Genomic DNA, 24,817 nt, shown 5'->3' on the forward strand with positions numbered 1-24,817 from the left:
CTCACAATCACCTGAATCCTCATAATCACACAGACCTCACAATCACACAGTCCTCACAATCACACAGTCCTCATAATCACCTGAATCCTCATAATCACCTGAATCCTCATAATCACCTGAATCCTCATAATCACCTGAATCCTCACAATCACACAGTCCTCATAATCACCTGAATCCTCATAATCACCTGAATCCTCTTAATCACCTGAATCCTCACAATCACACAGTCCTCATAATCACCTGAATCCTCATAATCACCTGAATCCTCTTAATCACCTGAATCCTCACAATCACACAGTCCTCATAATCACCTGAATCCTCATAATCACCTGAATCCTCTTAATCACACAAACCTCATAATCACCTGAATCCTCATAATCACCTGAATCCTCATAATCACACAGACCTCACAATCACACAGTCCTCACAATCACCTGAATCCTCATAATCACACAGTCCTCACAATCACACAGTCCTCACAATCACCTGAATCCTCATAATCACACAGACCTCACAATCACACAGTCCTCACAATCACACAGTCCTCACAATCACACAGTCCTCACAATCACACAGTCCTCACAATCACCTGAATCCTCATAATCACCTGAATCCTCACAATCACACAGTCCTCATAATCACCTGAATCCTCTTAATCACCTGAATCCTCATAATCACACAAACCTCATAATCACCTGAATCCTCATAATCACCTGAATCCTCATAATCACACAGACCTCACAATCACACAGTCCTCACAATCACACAGTCCTCACAATCACCTGAATCCTCATAATCACACAGTCCTCACAATCACACAGTCCTCACAATCACACAGTCCTCACAATCACACAGTCCTCACAATCACCTGAATCCTCATAATCACACAGTCCTCACAATCACCTGAATCCTCATAATCACACAGTCCTCACAATCACACAGTCCTCACAATCACCTGAATCCTCATAATCACACAGTCCTCACAATCACACAGTCCTCACAATCACCTGAATCCTCATAATCACACAGTCCTCACAATCACACAGTCCTCACAATCACACAGTCCTCACAATCACACAGTCCTCACAATCACACAGTCCTCACAATCACAAGTCTTCATACTAACATGAGTCCTCACAATTACCCAATCCTCACAATCACACTGTACTCACATTCACCTAAGCCTTCACAAATGACCATTCCTCAAATTCATTGAGTCCTCTGTTTTTATATAAAAAAACAAAATGCTTCCTTTTGGTTGAGCTCAAAGGTTTAGGAGCAGGAATGTGTGTGTGTGTGAGAGAGAGTGAGTGAGTCAGTGAGTGAGTACAGTCATACAATAAATGTCTCCTCTCTCCTAGTGTCAATGGCATATGTACTGTATATGTATATAATATATTGCCATATACTTCTTTTAAATGGTTGAATGAGGTTGTAATCATGCCACCGGAACAGTTATTCTCCATGATCTAAACTTTTCCAAAGGTGGAAAAGTAGAGAGCATTTTAGTGGATGTTGAGGAATTTGACAAACATGTAGCTGTCCCAAAGTTGACCAAGAAAGAAACACTGGCCACTTCCTGGTTTAATGACACCAGCTTCCCTAAACATCCCTGTGGTGTGCATTTCGACCCCTGCAGACCAACAATCCCACACAGTGATGCTGTTACCAGGGTTCAGAGAGGAAGAGATTATCTACAGAGTACACATGGTCATAACACATGGTGACATTCAGAACAGCCTCTAATGTGTCTCACACACACAAACAATGAATCCTGAGGCAGAAGATGATTTCGGATGCAGCTACACGACAACACAAATAGAGGCTTAATGCAGAAACATTAGCACTATTTTGCAATCTGTTATTGAAGGTTAGCCTATGATAATGGCATCAAAATGTAATAATAGCACTTGAAGAAATCAATCAGATCTGTAGTGAAGGTCAGCTTTTTGAGTAGCTTCTGGTTTTGAGTAAATTCCCTCATGACGACTGTGGAAAAGAAAAACCCTCTACAGCAGAGAGACCTCTGATTCCACGGTCATGCCTGATGCTCAAGGCAATAATGTCACCTGGAAATTGAGGGGAACGAACACAAGATTTCTTTCCTGGCAGTCCAGAAGATGTTCAGTGTGGAAATGAGGGAGCAGAAAGCAGTAATAGGCTGCAGACTTACCTCCTACAGGGCCAAGTGAAATGTGACCCAGAACTCATCCTAAATTTAAATGAGAACGCATTACCTCCACTACCATGTCTTCCATCCCCCCCCCACTCGGTATAAAAGGCTGTCTAACAAAGGAACATGTCCCAAATTATAAAAAACATTCTGAAGAATTCTTGAGGAATAAAATGTTCAAGCTCTGCCAGATCAGATGAAAACAACAGAGACCAAAAAAATATTTCAACAGAGAACCATTTTTAAAAAATATCACTGAACATCTGGGTCCAGATGTGCAAAGCTGTTAGAGACAGATGACAGAAGACTTGCATTTGAGACATGTTCTACAGAGTACTGATGCTAGTGTCCAGATGCTAGTGCAAATAGCATAACAGCAGCTATATTAGCAAGCTTCATCGTTGAACACATCAGACATAAAGCTGGCTAGCTCACTTTGGAGGACTGTATATTACCAGTTAATATTTAATATTACCAATTTTATTCCCTTCTTAGTTCAAACTAAAAAATTTTGAGTGCACTGTGAAGTGAAAAAAAGCAGTCATAATAATAGAAAAGACGATAGAAGGGCATCCTCATCATCATCATCATCACCATCATCATCACCACCACCACCACCACGTGGATCTTCAGATTAAACCACTTCAACTATGTTGTAGTTTTGTAGCTGTATGGGGTTTGGTAGCCATAGCTAGCTAGTCCAGTAGATAAAGCCATAAATAATTAGTCTAGTAGATAAAGCCATAGCTAGCTGGTCTAGTAGATAAAGCCATAGCTAGCTAGTCTAGTAGATAAAGCCATAGCTAGCTAGTCTAGTAGATTATGCCACAGCTAGCTAACCTAGTAGATAAAACCATAGCTAGTTAGTCTACTAGATAAAGCAACAGCTAGTTAGTCTCACATATAAAGCCATAGCTAGCTAGTCATTGTTTGGTCTAGAATCAGTCTTAAATTCTGTAATAATTGTGTTAGTTACAGAAATCATCAGGTTCTGTGAATCCCAGGTTCCTTAGACAATCAGGCCCCTACCACAAACGCTGCTGCTGTAACCCCTCAAGTCCACAGTTCAAGCCTAAAATGTAACTAATCAAAAACTCTTACTGAAGAACATGGCTGGTTCAGATTCCAAAAACATTTATCATCTGGGGTTTAGTGTTGGAGTTCAACTGTAAGAGATCTACTTGATTAAGGTGAAAAACCAACAAGTGAAGAAGCATTCATAGCGCCATGCTAGATTACTGCTGATACATGCGACACGTAAAAACCTGTGTCCATTTTTACCTTGCAGGCGTCAAGGAAAGTGAAAACAGATGAAGAAGGGAAGCAGAAAGCAGAACAGAGAGTGAGAGAGAATAAACTGATAGACATGAGAGACGTGCCTCATACACACACACACACACACACACACACACACACACACACACACACACACACACACACACACACACTTGAACACACATACACACCCATTTGTGTGCACCCACACGCGCACACATACACGCACACATACACACGCGGGCGTGCATGCACACATACACACGCGGGCGTGCATACACACACACACACGCGGGCGTGCATGCACACACACACAAACACACACACACACAACATGTTAACGAGCTCAGCAGTGACATGTGAGCAGTTCTCTGATTGAGTGTTGACAGTTTGAGCCGTGTTACTGTCAGAAGCTGCAGCTGAGTCTTACAGTGACCAGGCCAGACTGCTTCCGCTCACCGCTTCTAGTGCCCTAATCACCTCCTGCCATACACATATCAGTGTATGTCCACTTACCACACAAAGAGTGGAGGGAACGACATCAAACACAACACGGCTGAACAAAACTTCCATTTCAACTTACGCACTCAGAGGCTATGCATCAGATCCTGCAGTATATTTATCCACACACAACCTGTGCTTGACTAGCGCCTGGATTTTGCAGTGTAGCAAACAGAACACTAATGACAAATTACTATGCAGTACCTGTCACAGGAACAAGTGGTAAATTCACCTTGCGAAGTGTTAACGATAAAATTTCCATGTAGATGAATGAACACCGCAGCAGCTAGTGATGGCTCTGACGTGCTAATCTACTGCACTTTTAGTTTGGCGGAAATTTAGCGAATCGTCTTTGTTGTAGCCCAGTTCATTTTCGTTAATTTTACGGTCAGAAAACGAACCAAAGGCGTAAATACTGAACTGAAAAAGAAGGCGCACCAAATAGTGACCGCAATGTTACTTGGGTTCAGAAACGTAGTTGGACGTTATGCTGACTCATTCTCTCTGAGCTTGAAGAGCTAACGACCTTCACTTGAGCCGATAAAGAAATGGAAAGGTAAATGGCCACGGGGAGGAAACAGTGAGGACAACGCAACAAGGGAGTGTTTTAAAAGATTAATCAAACGCATGAAAGGACTGGATAAGAGATTCTTATTAGCAGCCTAAAGCTCAGACAGAGAGGAGACTACAGCACGGTGCTAGACTACATCATTTTGACAAATTGTGGTACATTCTACACACAGGACCATCTGCGGTTCCCGGACCGTCCTGGGATTTGAATTCACAGCCTTCTGATAACTAGACGTCAACGCTGATGTGCACACGAGTCATGCTAGTTAAGTAGAAACAGAATCTACAACACACAGTCCTGTTGTGTTTGGAGACATGGCCCTTATTTACACACTGAAGTGTTGAGCAGCCTGACAGACTGTGTGTGTGTGTGCTTGCAGATTCCCAGTACTTTAGTTTTTAGCCAGTTATCTGTGCCTGGAAACTCTAAACACACTACAAAACACCAGAACACCGGACTCTTCCTGCCAGGCAGGATGTCCTGAGGAGGAAGGTTAGACTTCATATAAACAAACACGTTAGGGAGTTTGTGCTTCCTGCTTTAGCTGGGCTGAGGAATTCAGTAACACACTCATCCTGCAGGGGAACACAGGAACCGGATCAGATGCAGGTCTGAAACGCTGGAGGGTTTCGGATGGAAACATTTAGATTTTGATACAGGGTCTGATCGTTTGAGATTCTTTTACTGTAATCATTATTATTTTTATCCATTATTATTATTATTATTATTATTTATTATCATTATTTTTATTGTAAGAACCTCATTGCTGCCTTCTGTTGTACTCAGCAGTGCATTTCTGTGAGTTGTTGTTTGGCTTCTGATCAAAAACTTCTAGGATTCAGAACAGATGGATTTAATGAACATAATCGTGCTACGCAAATATGATCAAAATATCAAAACTTACCATCACGGTAGTTATATATTTACATTTCTGGCCTTATCCAGAGCAACGTGCATCTTATCTCATTTTTTATACTGAGGGTTAAGGGCATTAGTTATATCAGAGATTTCCACTCCTTAAAATTCCACCAACATTTATCACTAATCACCAAAAGCTTTTACTAAATTATAAAAAAAAAGTACTAAAAATGTGTTATTTGGGATGTTATTTTTATTAAAATTGTATGGCCTCCTTCAGTGATGTGCTACACTTTAGGAGCCACTCATTTTCAAGAGAGGGGAGAAAAAAACACTTCCTAACCTCTTCTTTTTCTGCTTGTGTAATATGTTTGTCCAATTAGTGAGACAGTGAAGCAGAGCTCTGAGATTAGTCCTGCAGCATCAGTAACTTAATTAGGAGCAAATATTTATATAAAAAAACACCACCACCAGACTTCCCACGAAATGAAATAAGTTGATGAGTTGATTGTATCAATCTGTAAACATGGCCAGCTCCAGCAAGGCCCTGGGAAGGTGCAGTGCATTGTGGATGGCATTCCAGCACCGGTGGCATCTATGACACGAGAGTAGCCGTGGAGTGTAAAACTAGAAGAAGGTAGAAGAGAAGAGTCTGGACTGGATAACAGCTCTGACAGAGACACGGAGACTCTGTGCTGTGTGTGGAGTTTGACGGCTTTTAGATGAATCACAGCACACACTGACACAATGTCTGCTGAGATCCTAGCACACAATACAGCAGCTCCAGGCAGAAACACACACTCTAACTGCTACACACACACACACCCCAGACACAACCCTTTTCCCCTCGCATGCGCAAACACACAAGTTTCTCCAACTGTCACACCGAGCTTTGTTTCTTTCTCTCGGTGTTTGTGTGTGTGTGTGTGTATATGTGTGTGTGTGTGAGTCACAGTCTGGGAGCTGAAATCAGGGCTTTCCCCACTGAATACACAAACAAGCTACAACTTCATTCCTACAGAAACTGGGGTTGATTCATTTTTATCAAACGCATCAGAGTGTGAATGAGTGTGACACTATTTGGTGTAATGTAAAGAAGTGTTTTTATATGCACTGTGTCGTGCAAACAGTTGGATCTGAACATGAACAGAAGCAGCAGGAGCGTCTGCTACGTGTCTATGGTTGTGTCTCAATCAGCTCCCTAGCTCCCTAGGTCGTGAATCACACACTATATCGTGTTCTGCACTGGTACGGATCCTGGCTCGCACACTGGGACAGTGATGACTCAACTTCCGCCGACTCCACTACATACACGTGTAGTAAATCATCACCACTGCCATTTATCAACAACAGACAGGTCTGATATCCTTCTAACATTATTAAATGTAAGTAAAAGCCAATGTAAGTAATCATCTGAGATCTACGACGATGATATCAAGCTACTTACATTTGTAGACGACGCAGAATCACATTTTTTGGAGCTGAAAGGCTTCCGAAAATATGGCGTCATTTCCAGTGAGCACCGATGCTCCCTGGTGCATTGTGGGATTTTAAAAAGAGAGAACATTGGAAGTATTCTGCGATTGAGAGGAACAGCCCTTAAAATGTCCGACTCCGTGCTCAGTGGCCTGACTACTGAACTAAAGAGCTGACTGAGACACACCTTATGAAATAACTTTGATTATTAGGTTTATAGAAATGAAACAGACAACACAAAGCCTTAAATCTTAAACCTTAAACGATGAATGGTCAATTCTGATTGGTTCAGTTCTATAACAGCAGCTCTGACTATAGCGCCAGCTTTAACTCATACGTTTACATTAATGCGCTTGTTCTAATACATTAAAACACACACGTCATATGTCATGCTTTATGTCTAACTAACCCTGAAAACTTTTCCAACATGGGAGTCCGGGGACATATAAACCTGTCACTTGTATAAGGTAGAAACTGTAGTGAGTGTATATGCAGGGTTATACGGTAATCATCAGGTGTTAAACAAATAAAGCTTATCTGTTTTAGTTAACCTGCTCCTGAGTGGTGCAAAAGAAACAGGATCAGGATGCGTGAATTTCTAATCCCAATGATGCCTCAATCATCTGAGATCGAGTGTAAAAGTGGGAGAAAATGGCATACTCTCTCTGCCCTGTCGATCACAGCGACACTAGCCAATCATAGGCTGAAGTATGCGTAAGAATGCAGTTATCGCTTTAATCAGAGTGTGGTACGCTGCACACGTCTTACACAGCTTCATGTGTCTTGGAGGAAACACGTGCTTGACGTCACCCTCCCTGTTTTCAGTAAGCTGGCTGGGTTTTTGTGGAATTTGGCAAAGACTAAATCAGGGAGAAAATGGGGCCAAAAATGACATATTACATGCAGGAAAGGTGAATAGTGTACAGTAAAAAGATTGTTGGAAATGTACTTCGATAACAGTACATCAATTACAATGATATTTAAGTAAAGCACAAGCGTGACAAAATAATACCTACATTTAAATATTTTCCTCTCCCACAAGTAGTATACAATATATGTAAAATTCAAACTGTTTAAAAGATCTTAGAAAATACGTATTCAATAAAGTGTAACTAATAAAAAATAATATTCTCTATAAATAACAAATATCTGTACTCTGTGCTCCACAGCGTGGCTCTGATTCTCATGTCTAACTGACATACGATAGAGTTAAAGCAGATCATAATGACTGGGTTACTGGTGCTATCCGAGCTCGGATTCCTTCACTGATCCCACGCCTACGCCATTTACATTTTTGTAAACCCTTGGCAAATCTTAGAATTAGCAGAAGGACAACAGGGCGAAAGGAGCCATTTGTGGAACACAAACTGTCAGTCACTACTGAACCCACTGTGAGGGAAGCTGAAAATGACTGGCTTCCTCCTGGGAGTGAGTATTTTTAGGACATGGAGTGGACTTTCATGTCCTGATGAAGAGAGAGAGAGAGAGAGAGAGAGAGAGAGTGAGAGAGAGCACGAGACAGAAGGAAGTGCAACTACATAAGGATTGTAAATAAATCTGCTGGGTCATGTAATGTGTGTGAGACAGAATGAGAGCAGAGTTTCTCTTCTTTTCTTCGAATTGAAGGAAAACAGAAAGCAGTTATACAACCAGCACTACAGCAGATGTAACTGTACCAGTTTCATGCATGAGGTGGTCAAAGCTCTCGGAGAGACATTCCGATAAAGAACAAGTTAAAAACACTATGATCCAACGACGCTACAAACCAAACTGGATCGCTGTGATGAATAAATCTAACAGTATAATAGTGCTGTAGGAAAATAATTAACAGCAGGGTGGTGTGATGCAGCATGTAGTGAACCAGTGGACCAACATCACCCTGAAGGAAGATGTCAGAAAAGTGCTTTATTCCTGTTTACATTTTTTTATTTATTACAGAAGCTACTGGATGATGAAAACAAAAGCACTGGACATTGTGAGAAACAAAGTACGGCTCCTTGTTTATAGTGCGACATCAAACACATTTAAAATGACCACAAGGTGAATCATCCATCCATCCATCCATCCATCCATCCATATATCCCTCCATCCCGCTATATATCCATCCCTCTATATAACCCTCCATCCATCCATATATCCATCCATCCCTCTATATATCCATCCATATATCCATCCATCCCTCTATATATCCATGCATCCATCCATCCATCCATATATCCATCCATCCCTCTATATATCCCTCCATCCATCCATCCCTCTATATATCCATCCATCCCTCTATATATCCATCCATCCATCCATATATCCATCCATCCTTCTATATATCCATCCATCCATCCCCCCATCCATCCCTTCCTCCCTCCCTCCACCATCCCATCTATCCTTCAATTTCTGTACCACTTGTCCTTCACAGAGTGTCAGGGACTCAGGACACATTGGACGAGGTGCCAGCTCATAATAGGACACATCTGTCTCTCTCTCACACACACATCGATTCACACACTATGGACCATCTAGAGATGCCAGTCAACCTACAACTCATGTCTCTGGACTGAGGGAGGAAACCCCAAGAAAATTCCTGACGCACAGGAAGGAAATGCAAACCCCATGCACTCAAGGCAGAGGTGGGAATCTAACCCCCAACCTTGCAAAGTGCCAACCACTAAACTACCCTGCATTTTTATTCATTATTATTCACCAAACACCAATTTTGTATTAGCAGCATCATTTCCTCCATTCTCTTTTTGTCCCAAACCTGCCGGTTCTTCTTTTAAACATAGACAAGCAATGCAAACAGGAGTGATGAGGAAATCAGCCGAACAGCAGCTCCCATAAATAAAGCTCTGCAGTAGTATTTTTACACAGAAACGTGCTGAATGCAGAGACAATTCAACAGCGCTGGCTTTTACACAGCAAGACCCGTTTACATCATCTGCTGTGTGGAGGACATCACTGCAGCCACGTCCTTAATGCTGGCCTTAATATAACAGACAGAATGCTCCACAGCATCTCTGAATCCAAGTGTATTTAGACGCAATGGCTGTATTCAGTCAGATTCTGGTAGATGAGTCTTCCGGTTCGTTTGTTTGAGTAAAACTACAAGGGCAGAGGTTAAGAGCTAGACATCAGCTGTAATTATACCACACTGCCTTCTAGCACCAGTACAAAACCATCGACTATAACATGGCACCATGTTCAGCCACCCTGTGATTAAACAGCTGTGCAGCTGTGGCTCCATCAGATCCCCAGGACCTCGCCTCGCCTCATTATTTATATATCTTGTTAATAGGATATTAAGGATATTTCTGCTCAGCCGCTGGACTGGTTTGTGTCCTACTTATTTGTTTGCGCTGCTTTTCTTTGTTTATGTGACTTCGCAAATTAAAGATTCCTATCTGGTGTGTCTCAAAAGGTCATTTTGGATGGTATTTCTGTACAGACTCAGCTGTTATAGCCCTGACTCTCTGTGCAGACCAGGAACAGCCGTCTTCGTAAAAGCCAACACGGAGCCCCGGTCTCTCTGACAGACAGGCATCATGGGAAAATGATCACATCTCTATACATAATCACAGTTAGCGTGCAGGTGTGGTGGTGAACTCACCTGCCATGAGCGTGGAACTCCAGATGGACGAACTTGTCCTCCTGAGACACTGCCCTTTTAGCTCTCTGGTGTTTGCTGTGAAGGGTGTTTGTGTCGTAGGACAAACCCTCGAAGTGCCGAATGTACTTGTTCAGGCGATTCTCATACTGACCTGGAGAGAGAGAGAGAGAGAGAGAGAGAGAGAGAAAAGGAGGGGGAAGAGAAAAGAAAGTAAAGAAGGAAAGTAAAAATAAGGAAGAGAAAATGAGGAAAGGGAAAAGGGACAGTGGATGTAAGAAGGTAGATCAAAGGTAAGGATAGAAAGTGCAGAAGGAAGGAAGGAAGGAAGGAAGGAAGGAAGGAAGGAAGGAAGGAAGGAAGGAAGGAAGGAAGGAAGGAAAAATGAAAAGAAAAGCAAAAAGGAAAAGACAGCACAAGGAGAGAAATACAAGAAAGAGGAAAGGAAAAGAGGATGAGGTAAAGAGGCAGAATAAAAGAATGGAAGAATGGAAGCAACAGAAGGAATGAAAAAGGGGAAGCGAGGAAAAAAAGGAAGGATAGAAGGACAGGGAAATAAAGAATGACCAAATACAAAGAAATGAAATGTATAATAGAAAGAAAGATTTAAAGGAAGGAAGGAAGGAAGGAGTGAGCAGAATGGAAAAGGAAAAAGGAAGAAAGGGCAGAGGAAATGTGCAAAGAAAGTTAGAAAGAAAGAATAGGAAGAAGGAATTGATGGAGAAAGAGAATGAAAACATAACATTAGTGTTGAACTACAGCACAGAGATTTGAGCTATGTCTCTTCACATCTGGAGTAACAGCTGCATTACTGAAGAGCATTGACCTGACACTTGTGATGGAGCTACAGTCAGAAACTCCAGCCTCACTTTCTTGAAAAGAAAATGTGATGAAGCTGGACTCAGACTCGCTTTTAATAAGCGTGTGGGACAGAAAGTAACAGCAAAGCAGTGAATGCGGCGCTGTGCTGCATGCAGATGTGCTCAGATCAAGCCCATTGTGTAGAGTGTGTGTTGCTGTGGTGTATTACATCCTTCCTCCACTCGGAAAATGAGCACCTTCCTGATACACTATGGCTGTGTGCTAATAATAACCTGCCCTGAGAAAAGACTCTTCCATGTTTTTCCCTACATACCGTACACACACTGAACACTGAATACACACACACACAAACACACACACACCGTACACACACTGAACACACACAAGCACTGAATAAACACACACAAACACACTCACACACCGTACATACACTGAACACACACAAGCACTGAATAAACACACACACCGTACACACACTGAACACACACACTACACACACAAACACTAAACACACATACACACACACTGAGCGCGCACACACACTGAACACACACACACACTAAACACATGTACACACACACTGAGCATGCACACACTGAGCGCACACACACACACACACACACAGTACACACACACACAAACCGTACACACACACACACACAAACCCTGAACACACATACACACACACACACCATACGCACACTGAACACACACTGTACACAGAGAAACACTGAACACACACTGTACACATACTGAACACAGAGAAACGCTGAACACACACTGTACTGAACACACACACAGTAAATACACTGAACACACAAACACTGAACACACTGCACACACACACACCCCCTAACCATAAACGCTGAATCATATCAACATATGTGTGAGGGGGATGTGAGAGACACTGTGTGAGCCAGCACGCATTTCCTGTTGATGTGATGTTTGGATCAGGCCACTACAGCCTGATCCAAACACAACACCAACACCCACACCCACCCCCCACCCCACACCCCAAAAAAGAGATACGAACATGAAGTGTTTTCTCCTCAGAAAGCTTCACTATGTCAACTATTATACATGTGCATGGTGTGTGTTCAGTGTGTGTACAGTGAGTGTGTGTACATGGTGTGTGTATGGTATGCATCTGTGTATGTGTACTGTCTGTGAGTGTGATCAGTGTGTGTGTGCATGTGTGTTCACTGTTTCTCACTGTTCACTGTGTGTGTGTCTGTTCAGTATGTGTATGGTGTGTGTGTGTGTGTTCAGTATGTGTATGGTGTGTATGTGTTTTCAGTGTGTGTGTTCAGTATGTGTGTGCATTCAGCGTGTGTATGGTGTGTGTGTGTATGGTGTGCGTATTCAGTGTGTGTATGGTGTGTGTTCAGTGTGTGTACGGTGTGTTTCTGTGTGTTCAGTGTTTGTACGGTGTGTGTGTTGTTTTTGTATGGTGTGTATCCCATGTGGGTATAGTGTATGTGTTCAATGTATGTGTATAGTGTGTGTACAGTCTGTGTATTCAGTGTGTGTTCAGTGTATGTGTATACTGTGTGCTCTGTATGATTATGTTGTGTGTGTACAGTCTGTGTATGGTGTGTGTGTGTGTGTGTGTTGTCACTATATCCACTATTCTACACATTTCTTGGTTAAATGTTGATTGTTACTGTCCTTAATCCCAGGCTTCTCGGAATATTGAAAAGTTTTTTGTGTTCATTTCTGTGATCACAAAACAGTGTAATCCTGAGTAATCACTCATCACAACTAAATACTGAACACTGAGAACAATGACAGCATCTGGAAATACAACACCACAATAAGACATCATGCAAACCAAACACACAGAGCCTGAAAAAGAGCTCAGCGTTCTGCTTCAGACTGAACTGGAAAGCAGCTTTGATATGAAGCGCTGGCGTGACTGACAGCTGAACAACGATGAGAGAAAAGTAATCAAAATTATTGACGATGAATCAGTTTGGGTTTGACTGAAACGCTTGAATTTCTACACTGTAGGTCTGAAAGAGCGTACTCTGTTCTGATTAACCTTCATTGCCGTGACGCTTCGGTGAATTCGCTCGACTTGTTTAGAAAACAAACTCCATTCTTCAGTCTTTGCTTCCTTTCTCCGAGGCGAGGAGGAGGAGGAGAGGCAGGGGCAAGGAAGGAGGGAGCGTAATTAAAGTAATGAGAAGCGCCACATGAGTGTGTTCTAGTGTTGTTCTTGAAGATGAGCGGAAAGCGTTAGCTTCTGCTGTTTACTGCGCTGCAGACTGTATTTAACGTGCAGCATTTCGGGTGCATGCGCTCAGAACGACAAACACGCAAACCAGGGGGAGAAAGAAACAAACGAAGAAGTGTTTTATTGCAGTGGATTTATTTTCTATATCACATTATCATACAAGCTCAGCTCTGATACACCACTTAACACCATACAGGAACTTCAATCAGTGCAGTGTGTGTACAGTGTGTGTATGTGTGTACAGGGTGTATGGTGTGTGTTCGGTGTGTGTACAATGTGTGTCTGTGTGGTGTTTGTTCAGTGTGTGTGCGCATGGTGTGTTCAGTGTGTGTACAGTGTGTGTACAGGGTGTATGGTGTGTATACGGTGTGTGTTCAGTGTGTGTGTAAAAAATGTGTATGGTGTATATATGGTGTGTGTGCGGTGTGTGTACAGGGTGTATGGTGTGTGTGCGGTGTGTGTACAGGGTGTATGGTGTGTGTGCGGTGTGTGTACAGGGTGTATGGTGTGTGTGCGGTGTGTGTACAGGGTGTATGGTGTGTGTGCATTGTGTGTACAGGGTGTATGGTGTGTGTGCATTGTGTGTACAGGGTGTATGGTGTGTGCACTGTGTGAGTATGGTGTGTGTTCAGTGTGTGTACGGTGTTTGAGTGTGTGTGTGTGTGTATGTATTATGTGTACGGTGTGTGTTCTGTGTGTGTGTGTATTATGTGTACGGTGTGTGTATGGTGTTTGAGTGTGTGTGTATGTATTATGTGCACGGTGTGTGTTCAGTGTGTGTGTGTGTGTGTATTATATGTACGGAGTGTGTTCAGTGTGTGTGTGTGTGTGTGTGTGTGTGTGTGTGTGTGTGTATTATGTGTACGGTGTGTGTTCAGTGTGTGTGTATTGTATATATACAGTTGATAAATTCCAGGAGGAAGTGTCAGGTCTTGTCTCAGTAGATCAGAGAGCTTGTTCAACAGCACACTGACGCCTCCTCATTAGCGCTAAATAATCTGAGAGTTTGTGTTTTAAAAAGAAATACACTCAGATAAGTCACTGCTGTAAAAGGAACAGGAGGAGGCATGCACCATGATACCATGAGGATCGTTCTCTTCGGGGTTCACATCAGTACAGTGCGTGTGTGGGCATGGTGTATGGGGTATGGGACTATGGTGTGTGTTCAGTGTGTGTGTGCAGTGTGTGTGCGTACTGTTGTGTATGGTGTGTGTTCAGTGTGTGTGTGTGCAGTGTGCGTGTGTACTGCTGTGTATGGTGTGTGTTCAGTGTGTGTGTACCGGGTTATAGAAGGGAACTGATTTCTAATCTCAGTCTTTGGTGTCACTCAGATGAGGATGAGGTTCTCTTCTGAGACTGGTTCCTCTCAAGGTTTCTCTCAAGGAGTTTTTTCTCACCAACGTCACCTCTGGTTCGCTCATTAGGGATCGGTTTCTAAATTCCAAAACGTATTTCTGTATATCTGCTCTGTGACAACAAACCAAACTGAACTGAAAGAAGTGAATGTAAAGTGAATGGAACGTGACTGATCTGCTACAAAAGCAGTGATGGTTCCTGAGGTTCCTGAGCTACATTTTCACGTTCCACCGCCTCTTTCTGTGCTCCGTCTGATCTGGTGAAATACTTCGCGCTTGTCCTGCAACGTCCAGACTGTGCACGAAGGACACAGCTGTCCTCACGCTCTCTACTAAACTAGACTGTCTCTCCATCTAAAAATGTCTCTGAGACAGCCGACTTCCACACACAACACACTCTAAGAGTAAAGATCAGATCTGTGTCATCCGAAAACGCAAAAGTGTCTGTTGAGTGTATGAAATAATTAATTACTGATATACTTGTAGTAATCAGGATGTAAATTTGATGTTGCACAGGAACAGGAATGGCAGAGGAACAGATGGTGCTTCAGCCAGCAGGATGAGATGCAAACTCTTCATGCTGGCAGCAGCGTAGCGGCGCGCAGCAAAGCAGCCGGAACGCTTCGCTTTTAACTGGTTACAGTGACGCAACAATTGGCAGCACAAGGTGATTTCCTAGTTTCGTCTGCTGAAGCAGCCGCGGCTACACACTGCGATGACACACACCGTGACGCTATACACCGTGACGCCACACACCCTGCCGCCATACATGCAACACAGCATGCTGCTACACAATGTGCTACTACACACTGTGATTCTATACGGCGTGCTGGTATACGCCCTGACACTACACACTTCTATACAGTGTCACTCTACACACTGTGACACTACACAGACCGTGACACTATACACACCATAACATACACACTGTTACACTACACAGACCGTGACACTAAACACACCATAACATATACACCGTGGCACTATACACACCATAACATACACACTGTTACACTACACAGACCGTGACACTATACACACCATAACATACACACTGTTACACTACACAGACCGTGACACTATACACACCATAACATACACACTGTGACACTACACAGACCGTGACACTATACACACCATAACATACACACTGTTACACTACACAGACCGTGACACTATACACACCATAACATACACACTGTTACACTACACAGACCGTGACACTATACACACCATAACATACACACTGTTACACTACACAGACCGTGACACTATACACACCATAACATATACACTGTTACACTACACAGACCGTGACACTATACACACCATAACATATACACCGTGGCACTATACACACCATAACATATACACCGTGACACGATACACATCGTGACACTACACACACCGTGACACTATACACACACCGTGACACTATACACATCGTGACACTACACACACCGTGACACTATACACACACCATGACACTATACACACACTGTGACACTATACACACACTGTGACACTATACACAGTGACACAAAACCCTGTGCTGCTACATATCATACCACTACACATCCTCCACATTGTGCTGCTACACACCTTGTTGCTACACTGTGCAGCTACTCCATGCGGTTTGATGTAGTAAAGTAGGACAACACTGCTGTTTCCACCACAAATAACACACAGCAAGGACTGGAAACAAACTCTGTTTTCATTTCATGCTGACACGAGCAGTCGTTGATGCACTGCATTTCCTTTCAGATTTTTTGGGGGCTGGAGCACATTTAAAAGTCATCAAGCTCCTGAAACCTGCTCACTCTAGTCAGTGAATAATCTGAATCAGGAGGAAGCCCCGTGGCTGGCAGTCTGGACTGAGTGTGCTCTCGGGGTGGGAGGGAGAGCACACACTCTCTCTCTGAACTGTCAATCACACTGACACTCACCAATAAAACATTTCTAAACAACATTTTCATAATTTAATATAATACAATATAATGTAATATATTATACGAGTCTGTCTGACAATGCCACACACCCTGCTGCCATACATGCAGCACAGCATGCTGCTACACAATGTCACACTACACACTGTGCTGCTATACACTGAGTCTATACGGTGTGCTGGTATACGCCATGACACTACACACCATGACAATGTGATGCTAGACACCATGACACTACACACTGGGATGTTATACAATGTGACACTATACACTGGGATGTTATACAATGTGACACTACACACCATAATGCTAGACACTATGACACTACACACTGTAACACTATACACACACCGTGACACTACACACACCGTAACACTATACACACACAGTGACACTACACACACCGTAACACTATACACACACCGTGACACTACACACTGTAACACTATACACACACCGTGACACTACACACTGTAACACTATACACACACCGTGACACTACACACACCGTAACACTATACACACACCGTGACACTGTACACACACCGTGACACTACACACGCCCTGACACTACACACACCCTGACACTACACACACCCTGACACTACACACGCCAAAAGTTAGTAAAGAAAAATATATAATAGACTCTTTTATAAAGTGCCGCAAAATTAGTCATTTTCATAGTTATTGATCGCTTTTATTTTGATGTGCAAAATGTGCAGTTTTAGATAACAGGAACAGCTTGTTCCATTCGTTTTTCCATCCATTAACTGAAAGACAGAAAGGAAACAGTTTGGATGAGTGAACTCCTTTACTGGTGCAAGCGTTGAGAAATGTCCGAGATGAAGGGATTTACACGACAAGCGGAAAAGAGGAAGATAAAGGGAAGGAAACTGGACGACAGAGACAGAGAAGGATGTAAAGGAGAAGAGTGAAAGATGTGGTTAGAGGACAGAGAGAGGGAGATGGATGAGGGCTGCTGTGTGTTAAAGAAGCTGCTCAGGAGTCTCCACCTGGGTGACAGCGATAAACGCCTCCACTCGTCCACACAGAGAGAGAGAGAGAGAGAGAGGGAATAAATAAAGCTGTACAGGACATACCAACAGTGCATCCCTTCTTTAATTAGTCTCTCTTTCCCTAAATTTTTAATAATAAATGTATAGTGTTATATATTTATTGTTTGTAATCTCTCTCTCTCTCTCTCTCTCTCTCTCTCTCTCTCAGTGTAAGAACAGACAATCACTATAGTACTCTAGTTAGGCTGTATCTGTTGTAGTGTTTTATCTGAGATAGAAATGCGACTAAAAGGGTGATTATTATTTTGTGCACCACTTCTCTTCAGTCTAACTTTAACCTCTGAGAAACTGAGCTTCATAACAATCTCACTCAGAACAAAAAGTTGGAAAAGGTGAGAACTCGACTGACCCGAGACACTGGGTTAATGCCACAGATTATGATATTATGAGGAAAAAACTCTAAATACTAAAATAAAAGTGTAACAGGTTGAGAATCAAGTCGTAATATGCAAAGCATAACATTAAAACCACTGCTGGTTACCATAGTAACAATCAGAGGGAGGAGCAACTAGCATTCCAAATCAGTTTTCTTGAAACTGAAATAAAACATTCAGGAGAGAGATTTAGGATCTGTGTATAAACTTCATATGTATATCTACATCATATTCGCAAAACATTTCTCGAATTTGTCACGACACTGGACACGCCCATATCTTATCACTAACGGTCATCGTCGCTCACGTGACCGGACTTCGTCTGCTCTCGGTGAAGATGGCACTGTCACACGGTACATATGAAAGCAGAATTACAGCTTTCACTGAACAGAAATAACACTGTGGTGCTTCACGAGTTTCATTTTCTGGAAACATATCTGTGCTATAAATGGTGGCTTAGTGGTCAGCACTGTTGCCTCACAGCAAAGAAGGTCCTGGGTTCAAATCCCAGGTTCGAACAGGCATGTTCTTCCTGTGCCTGCGTGGCTTTACTCTGGGTACTCCAGTTTCCTCCCACAGTCCATGAACATTAGGTGGATTGGTAATTCTAAATTGCCCATAGGAGTGAGTGTGAGTGTGTGTGGTTGTCTATCTATATCTGATGGACTGGTGACCTGTCCAGAGTGTACCCCTGCCTTTCGCCCAATGTGCACTGGGATAGGCTCCAGCAGACCCCCGTGACCCTAATTAGGAATAAAGTGGGTATAGAAAAAGGAAAAAAAGACACAGCTTTAGTCATTTCCCTTTAGATCTGTTGATTTACAGTGTAGTGAAAAAAAACCATTGAGAAAGTGAACCAATAAATTGGTACAAAATCAATGTTTGTTGATATTTTCGCACGACGCCAAAGTCATCTGGAGCAGGAATATATGAACAGGCAGATAAAGCTGTCAGTAAATCTATATTTAAGTATTAAAGCAATACTGTGTGAGTTTTAAACACCTCTCTTTCCTTTCCAAATGCTAGCACTAAAGTAGCATGAAAAAAATCTAATTGCTAAAGCCTGAGATTCGACATGACATTATGATTAACTTAAAGAAATCACGCTGAGAGCAAACATGTTCATCTGCATTTGTTCCAAAGCCTTGTGAAACACTTCTGTGATGTAGGAGTGAGAGAACAGCAGAGCAGGCACAGGACACAAGACAGGAAATGAAAAATAAAATCATGTATATAGTGTCAAAAAGATGACAAATTATTAAGCAGAGTTTTTGCCAGGAAAGACTTTTCATCATGGAGAGAAGTCCTGTTTGTGTGGGGATTTATTAGCAGTGTAAATGTTAAGCGCTGGCGATAGAGCGCACGCGCGCACGCACACACACACACACACACACACACACACACACACACACACACACACACCTGAGGAAAAGGAACAACACATTAATCAAAACTAAACACTGCCTTTAAGGAGACGTTGTGTGTCTGCAGGAAGGACACACACACACACGCACACACATCTAGCAGCCTGGCAGTCTGTCCCTGTGCTGGTATCTATATTAAATAGACAGAAAGACAAACACACACACACACACATATATATATGCAAATCCACACAGGTACACACACACACACACACAGGATTCACCAGGGATGAACCACTGCGCAAAAGCAGCACATAATTCTCTCCTCTATCAGCAGGTCCATTTCCTGTGTCAGACAGCGAGAACGGTGTCTCAAGATGATACATTTTCTATACAGTGAAATGAAGCGTGTGTCTCAGCCTTCAATACTCAGTAAAAAATTCATTAAAACATTATAAAAATACAACAACTAAAACCTGACATATTAAATATACACACTATATTGGCAAAAGTTTTGGGACATCTGCCTTTACTACATGCACATGAATGTAATATGATGTTGCAGCTATAACAGCTTCAACTCTTCTGGGAAGGCTTTCCATAAGGTTTAGGAGTGTGTTTATGAGAATTGTTGACCATTCCTCTAGAAGTACATTTGTGAGGTCAGGCACTGATGCTGGATGAGAAGGCCTGGCTCACAGTCTCTACTCTAATTCTTGGGATGAAGAATGAGGGATAGGTGTTCTATCTCCCTTTGGGATAGGTATTCTATCGGGTTGAGGTGAAGGCCAGTCAAGTTCCTCCACAACAAACTCACTCATCTATGTCTATATGGACCTTGCTTTGTGCACTGGTGTGCAGTCATGTTGGAACAGGAAGGGGTCATCCCCAAACTGTTCCTACTAAGTTGGGAGCATGAAATTGTCTAAAATGTCTTGGTATGCTGAAGCATTAAGAGTTCCTTTCACTGGAGCTAAGGGGCCGAGCCCAACCCCTGAATTCAATGATTTGGAGGGGTGTCCCAAAACTTTTGGCAACATAGTGTATGTGCAGGCTGTGGAGATATTGCATCACTTCCCTTCCCAAGCTGCGAATGAAATCAAATATTGTTTCCTAAAATTGGTAAATGCATCATAAAACAAATGTCTACACTTTCACAGGTATGAGTCTCTGGGTATTATGGAATCATGGAGCTTTTTTTATTTTTTTATTTCCTGAAATAAAACAGGGTAATAAATAGAAAAGTAGTGCCTATCTTATGAATCCTGACTGAAAGGAATGTCTGGGGTTAATGAGAGATTAGAGATAAATTAGTGAAGCACAACATTCATTCCTCCGGAGCACCACACAATAAGATCTCATGGTGTGTAGGAGGGCACACGTGTCCAGACCAGCCTATACATGTCCAATATGCGTTCTTTACATAGCCACCCTGCAGCTTACATCCACACAGTCTTTACCCTAAAGCACTAATGTTCTGCTTTCCAGAAGAAAAGAAGGGAGAGACACAGAGCGGCATTGTTCGAGTGTGAACAGTGAATGGTCATGTTGCACAAAAACTCTCTACACACCACGATGCCCGGATCAGGAGACTGGCACGAGGGGTTAAAGTGACTTCTGACACTGCCACGCTCTGATTACTGAGAGCACATGACTGCAACATCATGTGCTTTGCTCTGTGGTTCAGCAGCGAGGGTTCTAGATGTTCAACATTGGCACCGAAGTTCTCTGGTACCTGTTTTACTCCTGCTGCACTCTGTGATGATGTTACCATACACCAAATACCCCTTTATAATGCTTTTCTCACTCTGACTGCTCCTTATAACTCCACTTGGGCTGTTCTTTTTTCAGTAAATGTGTTTATTCATTTTTATGAAAGGTGCAAATAATTCTGGAGCTGGTTATATACTTCAGTGGGGATTTTGAAACGAATCTTTCACATGTATTTGAACAAATATGTCCAAACACAAAAATCGTTAAGTAGTGAACAGAACAAAAAAAGCCTATAAGCTCCCAGAATCCCACCTTCACTGAACCCTGACTGACAGATATGTTGTTTTTTTTTCTTCTCATTCTCTGTTGTGGACTTAATACAGACTCCAGGTCCCAAGACTATTTCCCTCAAACCATATAAACGCATGACAACGTCTTGGCAATTTTCTGCTTGTCTGGGCCTTTCAACTGCCGCTTATGGGGAATAAACAAGAAACCCAAGACGCAAGACAAATGAAGGGTCCTTCCCAGATGGATTGTATTGTGTTGGTTTTTTCTATTAGTCCAAAATTTCCAAATGTATCTACAATGTTTTTGGGGTTTTTTTGAGAAAAATTGCTTTAGCTGCAATATTATTTGGACATGTTTTGCTCCTGAAGCCTACTGACTCAAAAAGAAAGAAAGCAAGGGAACGCCCTTTAAGATGGTGCCATGGATTTACTCAAGAGGAAACCTGGAGTGTATCCAGATTCTGTAAGAAGCAGCTCAGTGTTTAAAGCATAAACACAAACGATACTCAATATGGCAGCTGTATTATGTAAACTCCACCCATTAGCGAAAAAAAAAAGAACCCGATCGCCTTTTCGACGCAGACTTTATCGTATACCCTTAGCATTTAACCGCCATTTTGTCATTGTATACGAGTCTTTCTGGTCATCTACATAAAATGGCAGTTAAGAGAACAAACTGATGTAACACCTGGAGATGTGAAGTCAGAGTTTAGCTACAATTGCTTCACGTGCGGTCTCAGTGTTGCAGAAACGTATGAGGAAGTGAAAACACACCCTCCATCACACCACTGCTGATAAGTTCACACATCCAGAGTGGTAAGCGTGTGACCTTCAACCTGCTGCTCCTCCAGCAGAGACTAAATGGGAAAACTAATATGTGGGTGGAGATCTCAGCGGCTCACTGTGCCTACGCACCTCCTACGACCGTGACGCAGTATTCTATGTAGTGAAAGTCTAAGTATCAGACTGAAGAGTGAGGGAACTCCCTCCTGTGATAACACGGCTTGGTAAAAGCTGTATTTTACTTTGCTCCCAAGATCTGGCGTAATCCTACAAAAAAAAACAGCCCATTGCTACACTTTTTGTGCTGCAAATGCACGTGACATAGATGAAAAACAGTGCGGAGGGTTTGAAGGCGTGTTTAAACTCGGTACTGGAATGCAGGCTTAGAGGAAAAAGGTACTCGAGGGCTACAGTGCTGTAAAACGCTGTGTTGCAATGACCGGATCATTCATCCACTATACAAAGACAAACAGTTATAGGCACAAAACGGCTATAACTGAATTCATGCGCTTGTAGAGACGAACAATACATGCAGAGTAAATAAAAAGTTCAATGAAGCTGCTGCAAAAAAAGAAAAGCCTCGTATACAAGATTTGTCTGCATTGTTAGGAATCGTCGTGAGTCAAACTAGACATTAGGCATTGTAGAGCTACCAGTCAGACAGGCACGGCAGATGTGTTCAGACAAATGAGCTTTTGTGGTGGAGCTGAGAGCAGCGCTGCATTGGGAAAGGAAAGGGGGAGGGATTCAGAAACACAAAGGAATGAAGTACAGCTATTGATTCTCGCCATACCACAATGTATAGCTCCTGAATTCTTACGAGGCACGGGAGCAAACCACTGGAACCCGGCATGCAGTAAGTGCGTACGCTGCTCTAGCTGACTCGCTAAAGAGAACTGGGTTTCTGAAAGGAACTTTATGAAATATACATCAGGTCCATGATCGTCATTATCAGAAAACAAGTAAACAGTGAGGAGGTGCCAATATTAAGCTTTCTGTTTATGCTGTTTATGCTGAACAGAAGGCTGTCAGTTCGAATCCCAGATCCACCAAGCTGTCACTGCTGGGCCCCTGAGCAAGGCCCTTAACCCTCAGTTGCTCAGTTATGAGATAAATTGTAAGTCGCTCTGGATTAGAGTGTCTGCCAAAAGCCAGAAATGTAAATGTAAGGCCAAAATTGGTAGACCCCTGGCCATCACACTCACATGTGTTTCTTCCCAAAACTGTTGCTGAAAGTCGCAAGCATGCGATTGTTCAGAATGTCTGAATTCTGCAGCATTACAATTTCCCTTTACTGAAACATGTTCCAGCTCACAATATCCCTGTGAACAAAGCGAGAGAGATTGCCAAGCCTGGAGCGGAAGAACCCGAGTGTCCTGCACAGAGACTGACCTCAATCCCTCTGAACACCTTTAAGATGAACTGGAACACTGACTGCACCCCACTGATCTTACTGATGCTCTTGTAGCTGAATGAACACAAATCCCCACAGCCATAATCCAACATCTAGTGGAAAGCTTTCCCAGAAGAGTGAAGCTTATTATAGGAGTAAAGGGAAATAAATCTTGAATGGGATGTTCAACAAGTCAGGTGTCTACAAACTTTGACCTGTCAATATATTGTGTGTGTATATATCTGAGATCAAGACCTCTAACTGTTCCAGGATGCTTTGAACATTTATACCGATCAGCCTTAACATTATGACCACCTGCCTAATATTGTGTTGATCCCACTTTTGCTGCCAAAACAGCTCTGACCTGTCGAGGCATGGACTCCACCAGATCCCTGAAGGTGTGCTGTGGTATCTGGCACCAAGATGTTAGCAGCAGCAGATCCTTTAAGTCCTGTAATTTGCCCATAGACACCCGACATCACAACTTACAGGACTTAAAGGATACTTTTGAGAGACACTGACCACTGCAGACCGGGAACACCACACAAGAGATGCAGTTTTGGAGATGCTCTGATCCAGTCATCTAGCCATCACAATTTGGCCCTTGTCAAACTCGCTCAAATCCTTACGCTTGCCAATTTATCCTGCTTCTAACACATCAACTTTGAGGACAAAATGTTCACTTGCTGCCTAATATATCCCACCCACTAACAGGTGCCATGATGAGGAGATAATCAGTGTTATTCACTTCACCTCTCAGTGCTCATAATGTTATCCCTGATCGGTGTATACCATTGCTTGATCTTTTTCTAGTTGTGTCCAGGTTGGGCGACAATGCTCAAAGTAGCATTGCTCTCAGATTCCTGATCTTCTCTTGGTCTTCTGCTATTGTAGCTCATCTACCTCAATGTTTGATGTGTTGTACATGCTGAGGCTCCTTTCTGCTCACCGTGACTGTACAGAGTAATTACATGAATTACTGAAGGCCTTTGTCATCATCAAGACATTTCCAG

At 42.6% G+C, this 24,817-nt stretch overlaps 1 protein-coding gene across 1 annotated transcript in view; it reads right to left on the reverse strand.

Moving 5' to 3' along the window:
• adam10a (ADAM metallopeptidase domain 10a) overlaps nt 1–24,817 on the reverse strand; it is a 94,136-nt gene that overhangs the window by 54,871 nt on the left and 14,448 nt on the right. Inside the window, exon 2 of the mRNA XM_058381499.1 lies at nt 10,456–10,606. Coding sequence (XP_058237482.1) covers nt 10,456–10,606 — 151 coding nt within the window. The remainder of the gene's footprint in view (nt 1–10,455; nt 10,607–24,817) is intronic.

Source organism: Hemibagrus wyckioides, linkage group LG27, assembly GCF_019097595.1.
Source record: "Hemibagrus wyckioides isolate EC202008001 linkage group LG27, SWU_Hwy_1.0, whole genome shotgun sequence".
Classification (NCBI taxonomy): domain Eukaryota; kingdom Metazoa; phylum Chordata; class Actinopteri; order Siluriformes; family Bagridae; genus Hemibagrus; species Hemibagrus wyckioides.